The sequence below is a fragment of the Equus caballus genome, chromosome 5 (genome assembly GCF_041296265.1).
Source record: "Equus caballus isolate H_3958 breed thoroughbred chromosome 5, TB-T2T, whole genome shotgun sequence".
NCBI lineage: Eukaryota > Metazoa > Chordata > Mammalia > Perissodactyla > Equidae > Equus > Equus caballus.
Window position 1 is genome coordinate 16300327 of NC_091688.1, and position 12928 is coordinate 16313254.

Genomic DNA, 12928 nt, shown 5'->3' on the forward strand with positions numbered 1-12928 from the left:
GGTCCTTTGGCTGGAAAAGTATCTTAGATCAGTCGCCTGATCCTTAGTGTTAGTTGGAATGGTGATTCACCTCTTAGCACAGGATTCATGTCGGATGGATTCAGCCTCATTTACCTAGCTTCCAGCCATCCCAAGAGGAAGACTGCCTCTCCTTCTGGCCTGTTGCTGAAACAGCAGCCTAGGCCTGAGAAATAACTAGCAGAGTGGTGTGGAAACATTCTCTGGCCCTGTTTTCCTCCTTGCTACCGCCCCTCATGCCCATCCCTGCCTCTCTCAAGGCTGTCAGAGCCCAGGTGGCCCCACTCAACAATGAGCAGTGGGAAAGAGAGAGAGACTGCTACAGCAGACTTTAGAGACAGAGGCAGGGGAGACGTTTACTTCTAAAGCAGTGGTTTTCGAGTTTTGCTACAGAACAGTGACCTATAGCTTGTTATAACTGCACGTTCCTGGGACCTCAAGGATTCTGTTTCAGGGGTGAGACCCGCTGAAAAGTAAAACCCAGAAATCTGCATTTGGCAGGACCAGGTGGCTCATAGGTCACACATACCTTGAGAAACACCATCCTGGAGGTCCGTGTCCCATCACCTGGGCTCAGGGATGCTTGGGAATAGGTGAACCAGACAAGTAAGGCCTGACCCAACAAATGAGTATGCTGGGCGTCGAGGCTGAGTTAACCTCAGCAAGCCACCGAAAACATGGAGGCAAGAAGTGAAGATGAGGGAAAGTATTTGCCACCCACTTCCCAAGAAAGGTTTCCTAGACAGAGCGACTCCAGAGCATCTTTCACCCTTCATGTAGTCATCTTAAAAGTTTCAAGTCTTTCTTCAGTGTGCCAGTTGTTACATGTATACAGCTTCCGGATCCTTGCTACTCAATGTTTGTTCCATGGACCAACAGCACCAGCAACACCTGGGAGCTTGTTAGAAATGCGGAATCTCAGACCTCACCTCAGACCTGCGGAGCCTGCATCTGCTGTTTAACAAGATCCCCAGAGAATTGCATGCGTATTAAAATTTGACGTGCCTTGGCCTAGGTGGTATTGACGACTCAATCTCCTTTAATCCATGTGCCCCTGAGTGGATATGACTTGTAGCAGAGGGGACTCCCACTTGGGTCTCCCCCACCCAGAATTCCGACTCAAAGGGCTCTCTGTAAGAAGGGTTAGGGACCTTAACAGGATCCCAAATAGGGGTCGTGCCAAACCCAGTCTAACATGCCATGTCTCTCCTGCCATACAGGGCACAGGCTCCCTGAGTGAAAGCTCCATCCCCTCCGTCTCTGACACCAGCACCCCAAGACGGAGTCGTCGGCAGCTCCCACCAGTCCCTCCTAAGCCTCGGCCCCTCCTCTCCTACAGCTCCCTGATACGACACACCGGGAGCATCTCGCCACCCGCTGATGGGAGTGAGGGTGGCTCCCCACTGGCCTCCCAAGCTCTGGAGAGCAACGACGCTATCCTGACCGAGTCTTCCAACTCCCGGCACGCACAGCAGGGCCCACACTCCTCCCCACAGCGCTACATCTCCGAGCCCTACCTGGCCCTGCACGAAGACTCCCATGCCTCGGACTGTGGCGAGGAGGAGACGCTCACCTTTGAAGCAGCTGTGGCTACCAGCCTGGGCCGTTCCAACACCATCGGCTCAGCCCCGCCCCTGCGGCACAGCTGGCAGATGCCCAATGGGCACTATCGGCGGCGGAGGCGTGGGGGGCCTGGGCCAGGCGTGATGTGTGGAGCTGTCAGCGACCTCCTGAGCGACACGGAAGAAGACGACAAATGCTAGAGGCTGCTCCCCCCTCCGATGCATGCTCTTCTCTCACACGGAGAAAACCAAGACCGAATTGGGAAGCCAGTGCGGCCCGGGGGGGAGGAAGAGGGAGGAGGAAGATGGAAGGACACCATGCATTATCAGAGAAGAAGGAAAGGACAAAAGGAAAACCAGTCAAACCCACCAAATTGCTTTATTTCCCTTTGCAAGACGGGTACTGCCATAGTTCTGCCTCTTTGCTGGGGAAAGAAAATACCGGATGGTTATTCCCATGGGAGAAGAGACACGAGGATGGCTTTGCTTCCCCTTGCCCCTTCCCACTTTTCTAAAAGCCGTGGAGGGATTGAGCTGGCCTGTGTCTACGCCCATTGCCCTGAGAAGCCTGGAAGACTTTCTGGCTCTTAAGTGGGGAGCCGTGGAGACTCGGAGGGGAATCTCCTCCCTCACCAGCTCTTGCTCTTCAGCCAGCACCACTGCCACCAGGGCAACTGCAGCAGCATCTCATGCGTTATCTTGTGGCTTGCTTCCCCCAAAGAAGCACAGGCTAAGTTCAGGAGCATTGGATGCCAGGGGGAGGAGGCGGGGAGGGAGGGAGGAAAGAGCTGAAGTGGAAGGGGTCAGGGTGCTGTGGTAGCAGCAGCAAGGGCTGGTCTGGATGAGCAAAGCCATAGCCGAGCAGTCCACAATGTGGAGGAGAAGGGCAAGGAGACAGAGCACTGGTTGTGCTGGTGGGTGCAGACCTGTCTCTGAAGCCTGTCGCCCACTCAGTAGGTGCTGTGTTAGGATAGGCCAAGGAGGTCCCCCAGGGTCCACAGGTGCCTGAGGCTCCGTAAGGGTGATATTTTAAAAGCATTTAACAACCTGTATGGCCAGGGCACCAGCTGATGAGAGTGGAGTCTGGCCTTAGTGCTGGAGCCCCCAGGCTATGCCGGGCCTCAGCCCTGCACATGCTGGTCATGGGGGAACGCTGAGGGTGGGGTAAGTATGGCAGGGGGTCACTTAAGGGACTCACGGTAGAATGTTTTCCAGCCCTTATAGAAGTACGTGAAACAGCGCTATGGTCGGAACCAGCAAACAAACACTGGCTGAATGTCAGCCCAGACTCTGGTCCAGGAGGCAGCAGCCTCTCTGCTGGGCAGCAAGGCCAGTGCTGTGCCAAGCCCAGGGAGGCCAAGTGCCAGTGGCCCGGCCTTCACTGCCACTCCTTGAGAGGGCAGCACACACATATCCAAGATGGGCCACACATCCCTTCATAGGGACTTCAGTAGAGAAGGGAACGGTCGACAGCCAGAAACAAGAGAAGCCTCAATGAGAGAGTCAGTCTGAGTTTACCGAGGGACCCTTGGTCTAGCAGCTTCTGCAGCTGGTGGTGGTTGAGGGTCAGTTTGTCAGGATGCTTTAAGGTGGTTAGTAAATATACCTCAGCTTAGACCTGGACTGCTCCTTCTAGCAAAGCAAGCTCTGATGGGGCCTAATCATACAACGTGACAAGACTGGGGCCCCAGGGGCCCTGAATATTTCCCTGGGCCAAGATTGGGCTCCCCCCCCCCCCCCCCAGAGTAAGAGCTGGGCAGAAGACAGCCTCAGGCCACGATGTCATTCCTAAACCCCCAAACTCAGAAGCATTGACAAAAAGAGAATCCTGCCTGGGCTAATGAGCACTCCTTTAGCATAGATCATCCATTCAGTGGAACACATCACTGTCTTTATCTGGTGGCGATGCACCATCCCCTTAAGTCCCTCCCCAGTCCCCCAGCACCATCACAGTAGCTAGAAGGATCCCCTGGAGAGGGGTGCCAGGCAGGGCCCTCGTTTCCCAGCCAGGAACAGATGGAGCCTGTCTCACAGGACCCTCTGTAGGGAAACTCGGAAGCCTGTGGACTGAGATCACAGTGGATAAACACTCTTTTTATCCTCCTCCAGCCCAGACTCCACCTCTTGGGTAGGAGCAGTTGGTGGCTGTTGCAAGGAGCCTCTTTTTTATGAAGTTTTTTTCTTTTTTTGGTTGAAATAGAAATAAGGCATAGCTGTATCAGCCCTGAAAAGCCAAATACAACCACGTGGCTGCAGAATCATTTGTCATGGCCCTGCCTTCTCTTCTAGAAATTGATGGAGCTTCATGACCCACTGTCAGCCCCCAAACCAAAGCAGTCCCAGGGCAGGAGATCAGTGAGTCAGAGACAGAAGCCTCCCACTCCCAGACCCTCTTCCATCTCCATTTTCCCCTCCCACTCAGCACCTGTGTGCTCGGGAGTAGCTGGGAATGTGAACGTGACTAGATAAACACCCCGATGCTAACGGGCGTGGTTGTTATATAAAGCTGATGCTGGGCCGGGTATTGTTTCTAAGGTTTCCTCTGTTCAGCGTCATTTCATGCCAAAGGGCTGCTATGGGCTGCTTTGTGGGCACAAAATTGCTTTCTTCCACCTTGGAAAGGCAGCTTTCCCCAGGGACAGGCCTAATGACAGGACAACCATCCCGATCCAGCGAGTCGATTGCATTGTGTTTTGAGAAAGGGAATTGAAGAGATACCTTGTGCCGTAGGCTGGCAGAGCAATTACCAGAAATGGAATTTGCCTGCAAACAACATTACGAACACTACATTTACTGTGCCAGGAAACCTTCCTGGACACCTGAACTCTTTACACTCATGTACACACGGGCATTGAATCCCGAATACAGTGGCATAAAGCACTGTAGATGCGGTCCCCTGACCAAGCACCCAGACTCTTCTAGAGCCAGTGAACTTAGGAACTCATTTCTTTTATTCAACTTCCCCTGACCAAGAAATCAGGTTTCTTATCCCTTAGCCTGCATTTACTCTTCTATTAAGAACAGAAAATTCTGTTAAGTCACGGAACTCATTATCATAATCTTCCAACAGTTTCCTTCTGCCTCTGAATAAATATAAACTCCAGCCTTCCCACTAATAGCTGACCAGGACATCCCTTCCTAGGCATCAGCTTCTGCCTCTTTTTTCCCTTGAAAAGAGGCCCCTTTAGATCTTAAAATTCGGGCTTCTCTTTGGATGAACAAGTATGGCAGCATCTTGAGAAATGCCAAGCAAAACAGGACGACTCCCAGTGTTCGAGCTGCACAGCCTGATTAACCTTAGCACCGTAGGTCCCCCTGGGAGACTCTTTAGCTGTATGTCCAGTTTCCCCTGCTAATGTTAGTCTTCAGCATCTCTTCAAAAGAAGGAAGGAAAGAGAGGGAGGGGGGAAAAAAGAGAGGAGAAGGAAAAGAAAAGAAACCAAGGCAGGGAGATGTTCTAACTAGATTGGTGTTTAGATAACTAACTCTTCTCTTCACGAAAGGCTCCAGATAGACCTCTGGTGGGGAATTCACGTCTCTGTCTCGTTCTGTGTGTGTGGTCTCCTTCTCTCAATCAGCAAGAGGGCAGGTGACAGCAGGCCTTCCAACGTGGCTCTAGGCCTGCAAGCTGAGGGCAGGATGGGATTACCTGCACCGTAAATGGAGGTGTCTTGAGTGTCTCCCAGGTTCCAAGTGAGCCATGAATACAATTGCCCAATGTGGGGCTGTCCACTCTTCTAGCTGAAGAATCTGTTTCTATTCTGGGCTTCACTTTTGCTCCCCACTCGATGTCCCTATGGGGTACTGAGATCACTGAGAACATTTCTCTGAAGCTGAACTCCAGATGTTCTGGACTTTGCCCTCCCTTAACTCTGGGACCACAGGTGAAGACCCCATATTCCTCCACTGAGCCAGCATCTCCCTTGCCCACACACATCCTCCCCCCATGCAGCCTTCGTGATGAGCCTGAGTGTCCTCTGCCCCCTGTACTCCCATCTCCGCCCTTGTTTTGTTGCATGTTAGCATTGACCCAACTCCTGAGGTGGTTAAATCTGCCCAATCCAAGCTTATTTGCTGACCTGCCTACCTCTGCTGTTGGGGAATGCTTCATTCTCATGAAACAGAGTTGGGAACCCACCAGGTGATATTCGCAAGATGATCTGAAAGAGGGTAAGGTGCAGGACTGTTGGGGTGTGTAGAGGAGTGTGTATGAATTGTCCACAAACTCAATGAAAGCCCACTGCAGGGAAATTAGGTCTCTTCTGGCATAATGGAACAAAACTGAGTAAGTTTTGTTTTTTAAAGAAAGTTCTCAATTTTCAATACATCCTATTTCTGAAGCCTGCTCTGGATGCTCATTTTTGGACAGAATATTTCTTTAGTGGGTTGAGCCAGCGATAAGTTGAGAGATTCTTTAATTTCTCAGCTCAGCTATAATATATAAATATTATGAGATTGTATTTTTTAAAAGGCATATGTATAGCAGGAGGGGAGCTGATAGTCACCTACCTTGCAGAGATTTTGTGAGACTTGAAGGTTAAGGAACTTTCACTGCTGTTTTTATCAGTTTCACATCTGTTAGGTTTTGAGACACTCAATGCCTGGTGCCGGTGTGCAAAGAATCATGGTGAGGAGAGGTGTTTCCATGCCTTGGGGTAGATTCTTCCTCACTCACTTCTCACCCATCCTGTCTCCCCTTCCCTTCTGGATTCCAGGGTATTGAGCACCATCCAGGCGTTCAGGGGAGGACTTTATGATGCAGGAAAGAAGGAAGAAGTGGGCCTCTTGCAAATAGCCAGTCAGGGCATGATGGTTGAACTCCAGACAAGAGCCCCATAAGGAATCAGGTCCAGATTTGGGTAATTATATCCACATGGAGACTCTTACTTTAACAAAAGCTAAACAAAATTAACTCAGGAGTTATGACCTAATCTTTCCATGAGGTGATCAGAGGAGATCCCGTGTTAATAAGCACTGCCTACATCTGCAGCTTTATCTTCCTGACTTTTGGTTTTCTCCTCTCTGAATCACGCAGTACATTGTAGCTGGGTCTAACCCAACAGAGCAGTGGCCAATGGCTTCTCTGTTGGCTGCAGTGGCAGACTCAGCTACAGAAAGACTGCTGGGGGGATTTGTCAGCTGTCATGTGCTGCAACTCACTCAGTCAGAAAATACAGATGTACCCCTTGCAGGCACAAAAGACTAGGAACAGAAAAAACTATCTTTGGTTTCTGATGGCCATCTTTTCCTTCCCTTGAATCCTTTCTGCTTTGACCCTCTGAGACTTATGCGTCCCAGAGAGAGCACTCCAAACCAAAGATAACGGATTCGTAGATTGTCCCAAACCACCCAAAGGGCCTGGAAAGCTTCTCTTAACAAAACTCAAGCCAGTAACTTGAGAAGTGAAAGGGGTACTCACAGCGGAGTCTCATCACATTGCTGGTGATGCCAAGCCACCCCAAACTGCACTTCTCTTTTTGTAGTGTTGCTTTCTTCCACTCCCTCCTCCCATGCTAGAAGTAGGGAGGATAGTATCATCACCTTTTAAATGCAAAAAGAGATTTTATAATAAGCCATGCTACTATGTGAATACATTATTATTGAATTCCTATTTCTGGGAGTTTGAAGAGTTGAGTAGATCAGGTAAAAAGAGGCAAGGGGATTTATGTTTCTTTTTATTTGGGTTTTTTTCTTTGTTCAGTTGGGTTTTTTGCAGCAGACCTGCTCTAGAGCAGCAGAGAAGGATAAACATGTGCTCCGCAGTATTTCTGAATTAGCTTCTCTTTAGGAGTTAATTTCCATCAAATTTAATGATGTGATATTTGAGTCAAAAATCTGAGGTTACGCATTACCAGCTCCATCTTCTCTGGTTTCCTTTTTGTCTTCTTTCTCCTTCTAAGTCAACCTCTATCTCTTGTTTTTGTGTCCATATCTCTGTCCCTTCTCCTTCTAGGGATTTAAAATATAATCTAGATTAATGAAAAACTTTCTGAAAACTTCAGTGAAAGCCAAGGAAATAATCAAATGGATATAGAATTTTTTCAGGACATTTTTAACCAATAAATACAAAATTTGTGTGTTTTCTCTTGATGAGAAGATAAAAATTTTAAAGAGTGTAGTAATCTGGTAAATGAAAATTATTGGGAGTCAAAATAATCAATTACATTCCAGCCTTCTGGAATTCTACTTCACAAATACTAACTTGTGCCTTCAGCAAGGCCACTACACCTCTCTACTTTCTTTCCCTATTTAGGAAAATTGAAATACTAATGCTGAGCTAGTTCATGGGTGTGTCAAGTGTTTGTAAGTAAGTTAATAACTCATCATTTAAAGCGCTTAGTCTCCACAAATCAATTTAGAAAAACCTTCACTTCTTCTATCCCATTAAGCACCTATGAATTTCTTGGCATTGCTATAAGCAATTTTTTTGAAGAAACTTCATGTTTAATGGAACCTGAATCCAGGATTTGCTTTAATTTCACACTCTATTCTTCCCATCTTCCCTTCTTCCTTAGCTTTCCAATAACAACAACAAAATGTAGACTTTTTTTTTTTCAATCCAGGAAGGAATTTGAGTTTCCAAGCTCAGAGCTTCCTGGGGTCTTCTCTCTGTGGATACCTCAGGCAATCTTAGATCAAATACCCACAAGCCGATACTTAACAATCCTCACTGAGACCTTGTCTCCTACTCAGCACTGGAAATCTGAATGAGTCTTTTCTCTCTCTCTCTCTTTGTTCTGCCAGTGTGTCAGAAGAGTGGATTGCTCTCTATATTCTGGAGCCTGATCCCAGAATTTGTACCAGATAGTGCCACTTTCTTCTCAGTTCACTCAGATTAGGGCCCCAAAACTGAAGGGAAGCTAAATCAGTCAAACCTGCCAAATCCGAATTTGACCTATTTGGTGACTCGATTTTCTTTCCAGTGTTCTGATTTCTTATAGTGATGGCCTGCGTCACACAAGAACCGCCACTCAAAGCAAGTCTATTAGAAATCTTTATAAGGGATGAGCAGGAAAAACACACTCCAAAATTTTAAAGTGCCATTAATCAATTTTTAAAAATAAAGGTAATATGAAATGAGGGCTAAACAATGTAATCTTAACTGCCAATTAAAGTACATGGTAGTTCTGGTCTTAGTACATTTGATATGGAGCTGTATAACATTCAGCACATCCCAGCAGATTTAGTAAAAACATAGGTATTGAATTTTAATGGCTACCAATAGGATATATACTTACCCTGCAGGCAGAACTTCAATCAGTGTTTTTATATCCTGGCATTTTGTGACCAAGCCAAAATTTATACAAAGCCACCCTAAGTGCTGCAATTGCAGAGGAACCTCCCTCTTGGTGACATTAGAGAGCAGTCCAACTCCACTCAAACTGAGTCCAAGATTTGGAACTCACCAAGAAAAACAAATGGAGGAGAAAAACCTAGTGTGTGGCATTTCACAGCTGGCACAACTGGAGTAGAGGCTAGGAAGTCAAACTGTAGAACAAAGACAAGGTGGAGGTGGGAAATACCAGCTAGTCCCAGGAAGAGGAAGGCTCAGAGGGGTGTGACCTGGGATCCTCTTTTATACTAGATCACGGTAAACTTGTTAGTGTGATACTGGATGCAGAGGGCTTCTTCCCTTAAACTCACCTAGCGTGGTGGATTTGAAGGCCTCAGGAGATTCACAGAGCCCCAAAAAACTTTTTCAGACCTGGGAGATGGAGAGAAAAGAGGTTCTTGTTTTAAAGCAGCTCGAAGACGATCTCTATGACTGGCAACTCTTCAATTTAGTAGTGCCAATGCTGGAGAGATTTCACTGATCTTCCTAGTGGTACCAGTGCCACAGGAGGGGAGAGGGGCGGCAAGTGGGACAGGGGACAAGTTTTATCGGGAAGAGATTTCAAACTCGGCAGGATGCACCGGTACTAACCTCAAAGGATAGCGTTACAAGGATAGTGAACAATGGGGTGTCCAGGCCATGCCCTCTGTTCTTTGGGACCCAAGGTCAGGCCATTCCCTCCTTGAGTTGCTCTTAGAGGATGAGCATGTAAGATGGGATCAAGAGGGAAATTGGGTGCTCTGCCTTAGGCTATTAAAACGCTGCCACCTGCATTACAAAATAAGTGTGAGCGAAGGCGCTTGAGACACTTCTTAGGGGCAGCATCCACTGTGGTATGCCAGCCTGATGCCCCTTCAGTAATGGCGTTTGAATGGCAGCCAGTGCTGGCCTGCCCAGAGTATCGGTGCATCTCTCCTAAAGCCAGAGTTCAGCACTGCATGTTGACCAGGTGGATATCCTGTAACATAATGCTCGTTTGGATCCAAAAGGAAAACCATTAAAAATAAAAGAAAGATGAACAACTTTAATGTTTTCTGGGGGGGGGCTCAAAGAAAAGAATAAATAAATAAAACCTTGTTGTAAAGAATTAATTGGCCTGATTCCCCTCACTCACTCAATTTGTTTCTTTTCTCCTAAAAAGGAAGATCATGGGAGGGAAGCCTCACCAGGACTTGGGGTAAACGGGCAGTGGCTTCTGCAGTGTGTGGTTGACATCTGCTGAGCCCAGCTAGTTATGAGGAATTCCCGAGTTTTTTCCACGTTCCAAGGACATCCTGGCCCTAGAAGATTTCCTTTTATTAAAATTGTCGGTTGTCTTGGAGGAAAGATAAAGAATAACTGGACAAACTGGTTTCCTGAAAAAGTTGCAGAGATTTTCTGATCAGAAAAATCTTATCTCTAGGTGAGGAGTTTGAAAGGAGGGAGAGAACCTCTTTATGGAGCGCAGGGTGTTATGACTAGAACTATAACCAGCCCCCTCTCTGAAGGAGGAGGAGGATTATGGGACAACAGCTTAGCTGCCAAATTCAGAAAGGAGCAGACTCACCAAGACTTCCAGGAGATACTGTCCATACTATATCACTCCTAATTTACCCATAATAGCTTCCTTAATCAAAGGAAAGAAGGGGGCCCACCCGGTGGTGTGGTGGTGAAGTTTGAATGCTCTGCTTTGGCGGCTCAGGGTTCACTGGTTTGGATCCCAGGCACAGACCTACACACCACTTATCAAGCCATGCTGCAGTAGGCATCCTACATATAAAGTAGAGGAAGATGGGCATAGACATTAGCTCAGAGCCAATCTTCTTCAGCAAAAAGGAGAAGGATTGGCAGGAGATGTTAGCTCAGGGCTAATCTTTCTCAAAAAAAAGAAAAAGAAAAAGAAAGAAGGCAGGAATCCCTGGGTCCAGTGGTCCCTTTGATTCCACTTTGAGAATAATTTTCTTCTGATTCTCCCTGAAAAAGTGTCATCTTGTAATCATAGTGTTGAGTTTATTATTTTAACCTGAACAATTCTTCTATCAATTAAATAAAAACCAGCATTCTAGGATAAGTCCCCATTTCTGCAGTTCTATCAAAGATGGCTTCTCGAGTCCTAAGATACATGATTTTATTAAGTAAGAATTTTCTCATGATCAAAACCATCCAAAAATGTGCCAGGTAGCCAGATGGCTTAGGTCCGTGGAGGATGGACTGGAAATTTCTAAGATCTTGTCCAACTCTCAGATTTGGTGTTATTTTCCCACTATAATCTCTTTCCCATGGCTTTCATCACCATTGGAGATTGAAAGATGGAATTTGAGCAACAGTTTTCCCTAACTTCACACATTTATGGGATGACTGGTTGGTTTGGGCAAAGGTTGGTTTCTAAGGAATTTTTACAGGTATTGCTGATCTAATCTAGACTTTCTAATCTAGACCTTAGGTCCATAGAATTTCACAAACTAGTATACCAGGAAACACATAAAAAGAAAAATAGACTCTATTCTGAACTCCCCTCTGGTGTTTCTGTATTATGCTTCCGAGCATCTATTGGTGCCACTAATACAACATTCCTTTAACCTAAATTTTGCCTCCAGGATATTACAAACTTGTCTTTACTTGTACCATGTTCTTTTGCTAATAAGCTAGGAAAATTCCCAAACCAAAGACCAAGATTTCAGTTCCTTAAACATTTAAACACAAAATGTTAGGACTAGTCACAGGTGTATATGGTCAAGAACACCTCAAACATAAGAGCAACAAAGAAGGAAGAGAATAGAGGCTAGAAATACGAGTGCTGGAGTCAGACTCAACTGAGTTCAAATCTGTGTGCCACCATTCATTAACTGTGTGCCCTTGAGCAAGCCACCTAACCTAAAACTCACTTTCTTCATCTTTAGAATGGGAACAATAGTAGGAACTAACCTTCAGAGAGTTGTTGTACAGAGGGAACAAGTTATTGGATATAAAGAGCTGGCGTCTGTCCCATAATAAGCATTCTACAAAAGTCAGGTACCACCATCATTGTCATCATCTACACATAAAAGTACATTCCCCAAACCCCCGAAGCCCAAGAACTGAACAGAGACACCTTCTAACCAGAAGAGAGTGCTGGGTGAACGCTCCCCTCCTGTTAGTGAAACACAAGAGGACAATTTGATCCTCAAGATGGGTTTCTAAGGAAAATGGAATAAATTAGCTTTAAAAAGCAAACAAATCATTATTATATATCTATTTTTAAATAATGCCTCTACTCTTGTCTCAGAAACAAGCCCTAATTTGCTTATTCTTCACTTCCAATTTCCATATTCATTTAATAACAAAATGGGAGAAACATTAGTGGGAGACAGTAATTGTAAAACTAGCAATAAAAGTTAATGGCAACATCAAAAATACTGTACACATATAAACATAGCAATATTCAAGGCAATTTAAAATATCAAGCAACTCACAAATTAACAGCACACGTAAGTGAATCATAAATTCAGCATCAACGGCCTGTTACTCCATTAAAAGAAAGGAAAAAAAAATCAGAGTAATCCTTTTAAAAGACCGTTCCTACATGGTTAATAAAGAACTATTAGTTGATAAGGCGTCAGCTCTGGACATAAATGAATTGTGCGGTGCTTTGCAGGGGATTGCCAGGGGGAATATGCAGGATGCCACAACGGCAGAGCAACGTGAGTCAACCACTCTTGAGTCCATCTGGGAAGGGGACTCCCATGCCCCAGGGTATTGCTTCCAGATCTCTGGCCTCTGCTTTTGCGTGCAAGACCATGTGTGCATAAAAATCATACCTATAGCCTCCATCTGCTGATATTTAAATGACTCTACAACACACAGGAATCATAGAACCTAGAATGTTAGAGCAGAAAGGAGCCTAGATGTCAATTCTGGCCCGGTCTATTTCATATACAAGGGATGTGAGATTTAGAAAAACTCTAAGATGGGTTTTGCAGAGGTCAAGGAGTTCTCCTGTGAATCTGGACATCCATACTAAGCTCTTGAGGTGGCCCCAGCCATCCTAGAACAACCT

At 46.1% G+C, this 12928-nt stretch overlaps 1 protein-coding gene across 2 annotated transcripts in view; it reads left to right on the plus strand.

Annotated features, from left to right (window-relative positions):
* The window catches only part of CACNA1E (calcium voltage-gated channel subunit alpha1 E), a 475091-nt gene extending 465091 nt beyond the window's left edge, over positions 1 to 10000 (plus strand). For both annotated transcript variants that reach the window (XM_023640670.2, XM_070267841.1), the window contains one exon: positions 1239 to 10000. In XM_023640670.2, coding sequence (XP_023496438.1) covers positions 1239 to 1781 — 543 coding nt within the window. In that variant the 3' untranslated portion in view covers positions 1782 to 10000. The remainder of the gene's footprint in view (positions 1 to 1238) is intronic.
* The last annotated feature ends 2928 nt before the right edge of the window (positions 10001 to 12928 follow it).